Source organism: Gambusia affinis, linkage group LG14 (genome assembly GCF_019740435.1).
Source record: "Gambusia affinis linkage group LG14, SWU_Gaff_1.0, whole genome shotgun sequence".
Classification (NCBI taxonomy): domain Eukaryota; kingdom Metazoa; phylum Chordata; class Actinopteri; order Cyprinodontiformes; family Poeciliidae; genus Gambusia; species Gambusia affinis.
In genome coordinates this window covers 22,568,316-22,580,724 of record NC_057881.1, presented here as the reverse complement: position 1 = coordinate 22,580,724, position 12,409 = coordinate 22,568,316, and the positions used below count along the sequence as shown (strand labels likewise).

The following is a 12,409-nucleotide window of genomic DNA, read 5'->3' as shown; positions in this document are numbered from 1 at the left end:
TATGCGACAGATTAGAGGACAAAATATGACTTCTGGACACGGTTAAAGACTTAGGGATGATTAAATCTGTTTACAGCCTACAAGCAAAACGTATAGCAACGTGTGCTAACAACTGTTTGGATGTGGCTTGTGTATTTCAGAAAGCAGTGGCATGAATGAGGTCATAAAAAGTTGTGTTTGCGGTTTTCCAGAAGAAGCCAGACTGAAAGATGTTTACTTAGGGAGGATTAAAACAAATGAATGGCATATTTAAATGTTCGTTTTTATAAGCAAAAGAATTTCAAAACCATCTTGTTTCTTCCACTTCACAACGATGCAGTAAATGCTTAAGGAAATAGAACAATGTCTGTGACTTTAATGTGGAAGAAAAAGTTAAAGCCATTTCTTTTAAAAGGAAAAATATACAGACCATGACACAAAATCAGTGTTAGACGTCAGGTTTTGGTGGCTCTGCTGTCTGAAGGATAGAAGCGTTCTGGTTCAAATGTTGCCTGGTACTTTGACTGTACCAAACTATCAACATTCAAATCACATCTAAAAACACAGAACGACTTTTCTGTCCTCCTTTTATGACTGTTTGGTGTTTTTGGTGTTCTGTTTGTAAATTTCCGTGATTCTTGTAAGGTGTTTAGGAAAGCTATACAAGTTAAATATGTCATTAATTATTATTATTATTATTATTATTATTATTATTATTATCATTATCATTAGCTGGAATACCTCAGGTAACTGTTGTTTTTGCAGTGCAGCACCAGGTGTGATGCATGCTATGACATTAACAGCAGTGGAAAATCTTGTGTCTAAATAAAATCAAATATTTTTTGGAGAAAGTCAAGAGGCAGGTGACTTTAAAGTCTTTTTTTATCTGCACTGCAGCTGGCAGGCAAAAAGTGCTTCAGCATCGACTGGAAGAAACCGTGATTTAGATTTCCAATTTTAAATCCTTTTTAACAGCCTCATAACTTTGACAGAACTGACTATTTTATTGTATAGTTTGGCTGCCAGATGTCTTATGTTTTCTTTCCAACATATAAAAGCCAGTTTTCATTTCCATTCGTTGCTCTGAAGTTGCATCAATCTGTCATTGTGCAGCTAAAACACTTATTGTGCAAAATGCCTTTGCAGGTAAAAAGTTCTATAGTTGAAATCATGTTAACTGAATAGAGGTCAAACAAGTTTGAATAGAGGTCAAACAAGTTTGAATAGAGGTCAAACACGTTATCTGATATTTGATGCAGGATTTTTAAAGAAATGTAGAGATTTAAGGAAGGAATTTTAACATATTAGATCTGACCCAGCTGTATTATTTACTTGAACTTGATTAGGGTGATGGCAAAGAGGCCTTCCAGCTAAAGCTGATCACCAATGCTAAGATCATTAATATACCATTTAAAATATGAATACTAGCTATTCAGAAAAGGTTTGACTACTGTAGAGTTTTCTATTAAGTATTAAAAAGGGTAAAATTGATTGTTGATGTGCCATTTTCAATAAAATATAATTTCTTTTTTAATTTCAGCTCCTTTTACAACATTATTTTTGCCTAATTTCCTTTCAGATACAAACCTCTTTGTTGAATGAATCAAAATCCACCAGAACTGTGAATAATTCTGGACTTCACTGTACATCCTCAGAACAAATAAAAATGAAGATAATTTGATTTTTTTTAAAAATGCAGCAACTTACTTTTGTCCTTGATTACTGTAGCTGTTGTCGTAAGACTCGTACCCTTGGTCATCGTAAGCGGTTCCGTAGCCGTCATCGTAATCCTGAGGTAACAGAAACAATATTGACCTAGTTAGAAGAAGTGCAAAGAAGAAGAGGAATAAAACAACAAACTGGATTTGAAAAGAAGCTCAAATCTCCATCTGAGATTTGAGCACAGAATTAGATGCTGTGTCACTTAGCATCTAATTCTTTTAAAGTCACGCTGACATATCTTAAGATTCTGCCTTCAATTATAATGGGTTTAAAATTATGGCTAATAAATCACTTACTTGTATTTTTAATACATTTATAGATACTGATCTACCTGCCCATGAACTGCAGAGTGACTTGCAAAATATTAATAATAATTCTTGGTTTCACTCCCCCCCCCCACAAATCAGTTATTCAAAATCTGAAAATTGTGCCGAGCACTAAAATCACCACCCTTCATTAGTAAACAGAGTCCCTTTGCACTCCAACAAGAAGAGCATCAAGGTAAGTCAGCCACGCGCCCGGCGTAATTTGGGATAAATGGGACTTATGTTCCACAAAAAGACGTCAACCCCTAACGACACATTTCTCATACCCCACCACGCTCTCATTTCTAGGCTAATTCCATCTGCCCCTTATTTGTATCCTCAAAGCAAATATCTAAAAGATTTAGCGAGAAGGAGAAACTGTTCATCACTCACTTATTACAAAGGTTCTAATTCCTGATTAGAAACATGCACTTGGCAAATGAAGGCATTTGAATCCAGTCTTTTATCTTTAATCCTCTAAAAATGGAGTGTGTGGGACCCGGATGTGGTGTGACTTGGTTCAACAGTTGCTCAGATATTGTTTTTCAAATTGGAGAGGAAGATGGCCGCTCTCCTCATGTAGTCTGTTACCTAGAAACCAGCTTAAACGACTCGGCAGTCATACTGCCAAGTCTAGTGCTCTGGGAAGTCACTAGATGATTTATTTATGTCTTTTTTTTTTGCTTTTGCAATGTACATAATTCCAAATATTGATACCAAATAGCTGTGCGTTAGTCTTTTTCAGAAAAAAAGTAGTTTAATCAAACATTTGGTTTAAAATGTAGCTTTCTTTCAACATATTGTGATAACCACTTTGAACTAAACAATCTCTTCAGTTTACTGAATCTGTTCCTCTGAAGACATGATAAGATGAGGCTGTTTAAGAATATCAATGTCAAGAGGTTAATGAAGCTTGTTCTCATTAGAAAATGAGTTTGTTCAATCAAGCTAACATTCACCTTTTACATGCCAAGTAGTTTGTTATGATAGTGTTAGCTATATGTAACGTTTTCATTTTGACTTAAGAGTTGATCATAAACATTAACAAGTCATACTTCTAAACTGTATTAAAGTTTACTGTGAACTTCCTTTTTCAATTTCTTGATGATGATATTAGAGATTTTTTTAAAACGGATTGATTTTTATGTTCAGAACCTTAACCATTCAAGTATGACTTTGAGGTATTCAAAGTCATCCTTTAACCAAACATTTTGTATCAAACAATAGGCCCACTGCTATTCTATATTTATTTAGAGGTAACGTGCATAAAATAGTCACAAATATATAAATTATCAATATGATAAAGGTTCTAGTGACTGCTAAATAAGCAAGTCGGTGAATAACTAGCACGTAAAATCACTCACAATTGACCAACGAGCCCTGAAAAGTTTGTTGCGTGGCCAAACTTCTGTTTGGAAATAGACTACTTTAGAAAAATGCAACAGTAATGTCAGGTTTCTACAGCTCATTAGATGTAAAAGTTTTTCTGCTTCATTGCCTTATCCTTATATAAAAAGACTTTAAGACGGACAATTAGTGACAACACATGAATTTTCCAGTCTGTCCAAGTGAGAGCAAACTTTACAAAGACAATGGCAAAGTTTAACATCCGTGCGTCTTTAACAGACGTACATCAGTTGATGTGATAAACTCGACATCAAACGTCTGATTGTATTTAAAAGTCAGCGTTCGGGTGCTTAATGACGCTCTGTCATAAAAACGGACGAGCTGAAAAGGTGGGGCTAATTAAAAATAATGAGCTGCGTGGGCTGAAGTCAGTCCACCAACCTGAGCTACTCGTATCAGGAACCTTCATCTCAGCTCTAATGGCACGCTATTTCAAGTTTGCGGTCCGACTATCAGGTCATCGGTGAGGATCCAGCAGGGGTCCTGCGACAAAGGTAGTGTTTCTACGCCTTCAAACTGCCGGCTTTCATTTGATTTTAAATTGGACGCGATGAAATCAATTTCCCACAACAGCAGAAAAAACCCCACAAACCGAATCAAATGTGACTGTTTCATATGTGTGTTATTACATTCCTGTGCAGCGAGCAATGTCTTTGTAATTTACTGAAATAGTGTGTATTGTCACAACACAAACTTTTCTTGTTTCATATAATGACAGCATCATTAAGAGAAAAATGTTTAAAGGAAAGATAATAAAAACACCATTTTCGTTCATATTTGTGTTAACCTTTAGGTAGTCGATTTCTATAACATACTATATAGATCTAAGTTTAAGTTGCAAAGTTTAATACTTGTTTCTAAACCAACTGTATGAAGATTTTGGCGACCAAAATTACTAAAACTATCCCATCTAGAAATGATTAACACCGACTAAAACCAATAGGTATTTTGTCATCCAATACGCTAAGACTAAGACTAAAACTCAAATGGCTGCCAAAAAAAAAAACGTCTTTATGTTGAAACAATCAAACTTTTCCCACACTGTCGTACAGAAGTATTTGTGTGTAGAATTTTGAGGAAAGGTTAATTGAATAAAATTTGGAGTAAGGCTGTGACATTACAAAATGTGGAAAAAGTGAAGTAAATGGACTGAACTTATGGAGCACTTTTCTGATCATTTTGATCACTCGAAGTGATTTACACTAGAGTCACATTCACCCAATCGCACTCAAAAACACTCACACATTTATACACCAATATGCAAATCAGTAGGCAGTTTGAGGTTAAGTGCCTTGCTCAGAGGAACATCATCATGTGGAAGCTGAAATCAAACCTACAATCTTCTAATCGGAAGACGATTACTCTACCCACAGAGCTTCCCAGATACTTTCCAGATGCATTGAAATTTGTGGTTGAAAAGTGACAAAATGAGAAAGTTCAAGGGGTGTAAATACTTTTTACAAGGTTTAATTCATACTGAAATGTATTACAACTGATTAAACACATGTTTCTCATTGGAAGTGAGAGTTGGGGAATTTCTTCTCTACAGAATAAGCTGCAATGTATTTATGTAGGGCTTTTACACAAAGCGCATTTAGATTAGCATTTCATTTATCCATTCAGTGACACAAGCTGCCACACACAACACTGCAGAAGCCCCAGGTTATTGAGGTTCGCCGTTTTTCTCAAGGGCACTTTGACATGAGGACAGGAGTGGGGATTAAGACGGCAAACATCATCCGCCCGCTTTCATGTGTGCATCTAGTTTTTATGAGGTTAGTCTGGGTGTCACATCAAAAGCCGTAGAGGTGCAAGCACACATCTTCATAGCTGGGTATCAGAACATGAGCAAATCAGATTCACTTACACATGACACAACAACAACAACAACAACAAAAAAAAAGGTTTTACTGCTACAGGGTGAATTTATATCCCATAACCAGCCACAGTCCAGAATTTTGACATGAGTTTAGTTAACATTATGAGATGGGAATATAATTTTATCTCAACATTAGCAAGGCATTTTGGTGGTTAAATTTCCAACTGGTAGGCTTAACCCATTGAGCTAAACGTGGCAATATTATCTGAAGTTCTTTAATGTTTTCTATTCTTTACATTCCTACAGTCCTTTATAAGGCCTTCTTTATTAGGTTTGGTTGGGATTTACAGTTTAATTTACCCCCTGTGGGGATTTTAGCACCTTAAAAGTCAATGAAGCCATACGTGTCATTGACTTACCCAGCCACCATGTGAGTGATACAACCTCCAGTCTCCAGATTCAGTCAACATCTAATATCAATGTTGAAGCGAGGCTACTCAACCTTTACAAATGTGTCAAATTTTACTCAAAAGCCATAAAAAAAATAAATAAATACAAAAACCAGAAGCCAGCTGAGCTCAGGTCACCGTTTCACTAATGTTTGTCAAAGAAGAGGAATGCATGAATTCTATCCTACGGCACATTGCAAAAAAAAATTCACGCTGCATGAAATTTTTTGACGTTGACACAACCACAAACCTCAACATAAGTTTGAGTTTTTATCCTGTGACTCGCCTACAAAAAAACAGACCTTAAGTGATTGGCGTGTCTCTGAAGGCCATTCTGTTAGTCTTGCCACTGATCCTCAATTACCATCTATGGTGTTGCTAAGATGGTTTCCACTGTGTGAACATAAGCATATTAAAATGTATTTGGTGTTTTAACTATTAAAACAGGCAGGTTTTAGAGAAAATCTCAGGTATTAAGAATTTAACTATTTACGAGCGTTTGTGGATCCTAACCTCCACAAATACTGGGAGTCCACAGTAGCATACAGTGAACCCTCGCTGCTTCATGGATTGTTTTGTGCAGTTTTTCTTTTTTACAGTGCTTTGTGTTCTGTGTCCTGATTGGCTAAACATTCTCCGCGCTTCTTCTGTATATACCGTAACGCGCCAATAACGTTACAGTATTTAAATATGTACGTAATACAACAACAACTACCGATAACTATGTTCTTCTCTTGAAAAAACACACCTGCACCACAGGCTTCAGGGGAAAAAGACACTACAGAGCGTCACAGTCAGAGGCACAGTGAAATACAAGAGTCACAATTTCTCCTACTGTACTTCGTATTGTTGATTAAAATGATTATTTTACTGTAGTTACTGGTTCTTTTTGGAACCCAACCCTCGCGAACAACGAGGGTTCACTGTATTCACAACAAGGTTTGTATCGGGATTAATCTGCCACCGTCTAGCAGGCAGAGTGTGAACAACTCTTGGTTGGGATTTTTCCACTGTTATCCCAACACATGGGACTCGATGGCAACGAAAGCTGAGCAATTTTTAACTTTCTTGTGTCATGTTGCTAGCCCACATGTGCACAAATTTTACATGAATGAACCTCGCTGGTTGATTGGCTGGAACAGGGCAAGCGATTGTCGCTTCATCGCACGAGTTCCACAGGAAATGAATGGAAAGGGAGCGATGTGTCGAGCCCATTAAGCTGCATTTGAAATACTGTGATAATAAACCATTATGGACTGAGAATAAACACATCATCAGAAATGAAATAACAATCTATGTCTTTGAGATTGTAAGGTTTGTTTACTTACCGTTATGCCCACATGCCAATTTTTAACATGCCTACATTTTATTTTTTTATAAAAGCATAAATGACTTCAGGTTGTAAGGGATTAACAACAATATTGTATCGTAGTATAATAGTATATTGCCGTATTCTTCAATGCATATGCCATTTAAACATGGCCGACACAAACCATTCAAGTGTTGGTTAGGCAGGTAGACATCCTAATAAATTTTTAGTGCAAGCTGAGGTTCATTATTGGTATCCAAGCGCTCTTTTCGTCTCACTGGTTCCTCAACCTGAGTTCTGTCCAGTTGCATTGGAAGAGGGTAGCTTGCATTAAGTGCCACATTAAACTTTAACAATGGCATGTTATTGCCATTTGTGTGAGCAGCTACTCTATAATTGAGTCACAAGCAAGCTGAGTGGAGACACATGGCTGGTTTATAAATCACAGTGGCACATTCAAAGTTTTTCTTCGCCTATCCGCGGCGTGGAAAAAACCCGTTTTAAAATAGAGCGCAGACAGCAGCCGCGGCGCGAGCCGAGCTATTATAACATCTGATGTGTTTGCATTGGGACACCATTTACTCAAAATATCTCGGAGCAACAGCAATGTGTTTCCAGCACTAAAGAGGATTATTGTGACAGTGAAAAGGGTTGGAGGGAGGGGTTGATGAGAAGGAGAGGGGAGAAGGAGAGCAGCCCCTAAGTGACTCTTTCATTTGTATGCCAAAGCATGGCTGAGAGGCGTGTTGTTAAAAGATAAGGACTGGCCTCTGAGGCCGCTGAAGACTAGCAGAGGGTCTGGCACCGCATGTTACAACAGCAGTATCACAGCCGCTCCACTGTGCGCTACAATACCGCTGTAACAGATAGGATGCCACTGACACTTGGCGCGGGCTTTTCAGGCGCCAGATTTGCTCCCTCTACCCTGTGCTAAATCCAAATGAGTTCAGCAACTCACTGTCCTCACATCATAGATGCATTATTATGAACAGCACACGCTTGGTAGTCAGTGATAAAAGCTCAAAAATTGCAAACAAAGTGAGCAAATTAATCAAATGAAAAGGAGAAGGAGAGAGCTGTACATCCCAGATGACTAAATAATGGCACCATCTGAGCAAAGAGAAAAGTCTTAACTCACTACAGCTCTGCTAAACAGAGCTCTTAGCTACTTAAGGACAAGGGCAGGACAACCCTCATGAGATACTGCTCTGTGGAGAACAAATAATCCAGCAGTTTCTTGCCTCAGCCATCAATCTTGATCTACATTTCCCCCACAGTAGCTACGTGTCATTTATTCGGCTCGTCTTGCCAATGCATTTCAAAAAGCTGAACAAGCTGGAATTTGCTTGAGCTTTCCTGCTGTAAGGGTAGAAATAATACCCACGCCAAGAGACCGCGGAGGGCAAAAAGCCCATGCATCAAGCTGAAATATCACTTCCTCGCGTAATGCTTGAAAAATGTCTTTCCTCCTGCTATTTTACTGCCTTTTGCTTTTGATGTGAGCTGGGTTGTAAATAAAGTCTCCTGATGTCTGCCAAGTATTAATCCATGTCATTAATGAATTAGCCCTGGGGAAACCTATCTGCACCCTGAAAGGCATCAATCATCACCTTCTGTCTTGCGTTGTGAATCTTTGGGGAGGCCTGGGGGCTAGCCAAGCTGACATAGTCAATGTGGAAAGAGCACTCCCACCAACACCTGTGCATAGATTAAATTTGGCATTTGGAAGAAGTATTAGAAAGTTTAAAAGGGTGTAACTGTTACAAATAAGGCTAGTGTAGGACCCAAGGTCTTGGGGTCTCTTTGACAGCCATTAGACATGTTCCTGCCAGGAAACTAGAGTCTAATCGGAAACTGTAGCTTGTCAAGATTTAGGAACTTTATCTGGAACTACACTGTGGTGTTATGAGATCAAAAGTCCTTTGGATCATACTTGTCAATCTGGGAAGTACATTCCTAATAGAACTGACACTGATTGGTAGTGAGGGGGTTTAGCAAGACCTTTTAGTTTTCTGATTCCTCCTCAGCTGCTGGTTACACACTCATAACAAACATAAAGCCAAGGGCAAGGAGGGGTTTGCTGAACATACACAGCAAAGACAGCAGGAGCAGAAGCACAGTCCGCAGGTGCAAGGAGAGCAGAACCACCTGATGAGCTTTCAGGGTCGGTCTAATCTGGGAAATGGGTTAGCTGCCAGACCCTGATGTAGATAATAACATGCTGAGGATGGCAGACAACTTTTTCTGTATTTTAGCAAAAATACTCAGGCCTCTGTAGAACCAAATGGCAGGAGGGTCAATTAATTCTGGTTGTTGGGGCAAAGGTGTGTCTAAAAGTTGCAGTTCATTGACTCTTGAGAACTAGAGTTAGAGAAACCTCATCTAGAGAAACTGTAGGAGGAATAATCAGGGACAAAGATCCCTATCCAATTGGCAAAGAATGGATAGGGAATGCTAAGTATTTTCAGAAAACTAAAATTTGTTGGAAAGTTGGTTTTCTACTGGGATGACAATCCACAACTTTAAGGCAATCTGATAAAACTCAGGTGCAAATCATGTAACATTATAATGGCTCTTAATGATATGCAGCCTTAGCAGTCTAATCCCTAACAGGTACACTCAGTAACACTGCTTATGCTATACAATATGTTCTGACCAACAAAAAACCCCTCCACAAGTCAACCTGACTTAGAGAATACACCACACATTCAACAACAGGACCTCAAAGCAACCACTTAGCACAAAGCAATCAAAGACACCCCACAACTCCTCTGTCAGTGTCCAGACTGCCCAGAGTTTTCTAGCATTAAGAAAGTAATTTAACATTGTGGTTGATTGCATGAATCAAACTCTTGCTTACATTAGTCTGTAGAAGAGCAAAGTCCTATTTTTTGGACAAAGATTGTCGTTCTACTTAGTTTTTCTCACCAAATGTAGCATAACAAAAAGTTAGACAGATCTCTATAGGAGATCATAATGCCTTCATCCTTGACTTTCTTTCAACAGTCTGAACTAAGGTAACCACCATGTTGGTTCCAAGCCAGTCTCTAATCACGAACAAGTAACTTTCATTTCACTAGTGAATAAATAAGTGTTTGGTCAAGAAAACTGGCCAAAAGTCCAATCTAGAAATGGCTTACCCCAGCAGGATGACAGAGAGAAGTCTTATGACCTAAGAAAAACAAGTATTAGGCCAATTAAAGTCGTTTACAATGGTTTCTGTCACATTGGTAGAGAGTGTAAAATACAATTTGGAGGCAGGCAAGATAAATATTAAACTGTCTCGCATCCAAAGTGAGGTTAGGATTAGGTCAACAAGGGTAAAGATTTATCACAAGTATAAAGAAAATGTATATTCCAACTTTTTTATTAGAATTTAGGTTATCATTGCTCACTCCTAGAGTGAAACTGAAAATCCTGAGAATATCCGGTCACATTTCATGGCTGATTCATCAACTTGACTTTGAAAGGTTGTACTAAAAAGATCTATAATGAAAGCATTAGGAAATTGTTGAATTGGCTAAGCTCTGGCAGAAAATCCTGATAAAAAATAATTAATTCCTTTAAGCAGTTTTTACAAATCAACAGCTTTTGTCCATTTTAAAAAGGTTTAAGTCTTATCTTCACTGGCTGGTCTTGCTCCCACACCCACTGGCTGCAGCTTCTTCATTACGCTATCTAACATATTTTTCTAACCATTACATCCAATAGAGATTAAAATGACGTCAAGAACAATGTCGCTGAGAGATGAATTCAATTAACAATGTTGGGATCTGTGCAGAACAGGAGCATTGGTGGGAAGAGCTTCAGGGGGAGTAATGGATTTATGCTCCAACGTCAAGCAAATTTTCACAACTCTTACAGAGGATTACCATATCTGGAGGATTTAGCATAAACAATCGCAGCCCACATGCGTCACACACTACTCGATTTTCTCACTCTGAGGAATTAACCTTCCATGTGAACAAAAACAAACAAACAAACAAACAAACAAACAAACAAAAAAAAACAAATTACACCTACTCTATTACAGATAGCCTCTGCTCCTGCTATGAAGCTCCCTTACATGGTGTCCTACATTGACAGTTGTACTGGTAATATGTCATGGAGCCTAATTTCCAAAATGAGAATTACAGCATGTTTAATCCTTCTTCAACAGGATTAGTAGCAGGTAAGACAGAGATCTCAAGCACCTAATGAATTACATTAAATTAGATTTGGCTGCACTCACAGTTAACCACTGTAGACTCATGGGAGCCTCCAAGTCTGGATCACATAATAACATCTGACTGAATTTACGTGAATTAATAAAGTCAAACCCATCTAGAGTGTGTACCAAAAATATTCACCCAACATGAGGTTTTTTGTTGCATTTATGCTTCACATTTTATTAAAATTTTACCAACACAACATAAATAAATCTCTGTTATCAAGCAAGATGACTTAATAAATTACACAACTATATTTACTCTCGCTTTCTTTCTAAAACTCCTCCCAGTGCAGGAATGTGTCTCTCAGTCAGAAATAACCAATCAGAGTGAGGAGGAGGGTCTTAATGTAGTCAATTAAGTTTGAGTATGCTTCTTGATGTGCTAGCATAGCCACTGGTGGTTACGCTAGCTAGCTTTATCATTCATGGTACGCTATGTTGTGGTGAATCAGCTGTAGCTCACCAGAGAGGAAGAGGGAGGGTCTGAGAAGTTCGCTAGAAAACAAATTTTTTTTTAATAAAGGTCACATACTGCAGCTTTAAGAGGAAAAAGGCACTTTCACACGATTATGGAAATTTGTATTTGATGACACTATGCAGCAAAGAAAAAAAGAATGACAGCAATAAGTATGAGAGCAGCTATTAGGTTTTGACAAATCAAGGATGGAAGGGGAATAAAGCAGCATCTCAGGAAGAGTCTATTTGTCTTCATATGATGGAGAGCCCTTGTCCTCAGACAGTGATGTATTCATTCAGCACAAAACAACTCATTCAGCAAGTAATTTGCAGTGATGTGGTGAGATTTATCATGTGGCAGATGTTTTGGAGGATGGTGGGGGTCTGCCCCCCCCCAAGCAGACACTCAGGTGCAGGTGTCAGGGGGATGCAGTTTACAACTGTGACAATGATGGCAAACAGCTGGTCCTGGAGTCGTTCCCTATGACCTCTACGCTTTTGAATCACAACCCTTTGAATAAACCTGTCACATGTGGTTAGGTTTGGGCTGCTGGGGCTATTTCCCAGCGCCGGCCACCTCCTCTCTCCCTCCTGTCTGCTAAATGTGCTGCGCTGTTGCCGGCTTCTCCAGGGAACTCGTCCTGACAGTGCAGACTGTTCGTATTCCTGACGGGTTCACAGGACAGAGCAGGTGAGGTGCAAGGCCGCATCGCGACGGCGGCTACAAAAGCCACCGGCACGTTCTTTATGCAA

General features: G+C 38.7%; 1 protein-coding gene across 2 annotated transcripts in view; it reads right to left on the bottom strand.

Moving 5' to 3' along the window:
* Positions 1-12,409, bottom strand: part of khdrbs3 (KH domain containing, RNA binding, signal transduction associated 3) — a 131,761-nt gene that overhangs the window by 27,612 nt on the left and 91,740 nt on the right. For both annotated transcript variants that reach the window (XR_006372686.1, XM_044137959.1), the window contains exon 7: positions 1,687-1,769. Coding sequence is in view for 1 of the 2 variants with exons in the window: in XM_044137959.1 (XP_043993894.1) it covers positions 1,687-1,769 (83 nt within the window). In the remaining variant the exon portion in view is untranslated. The remainder of the gene's footprint in view (positions 1-1,686; positions 1,770-12,409) is intronic.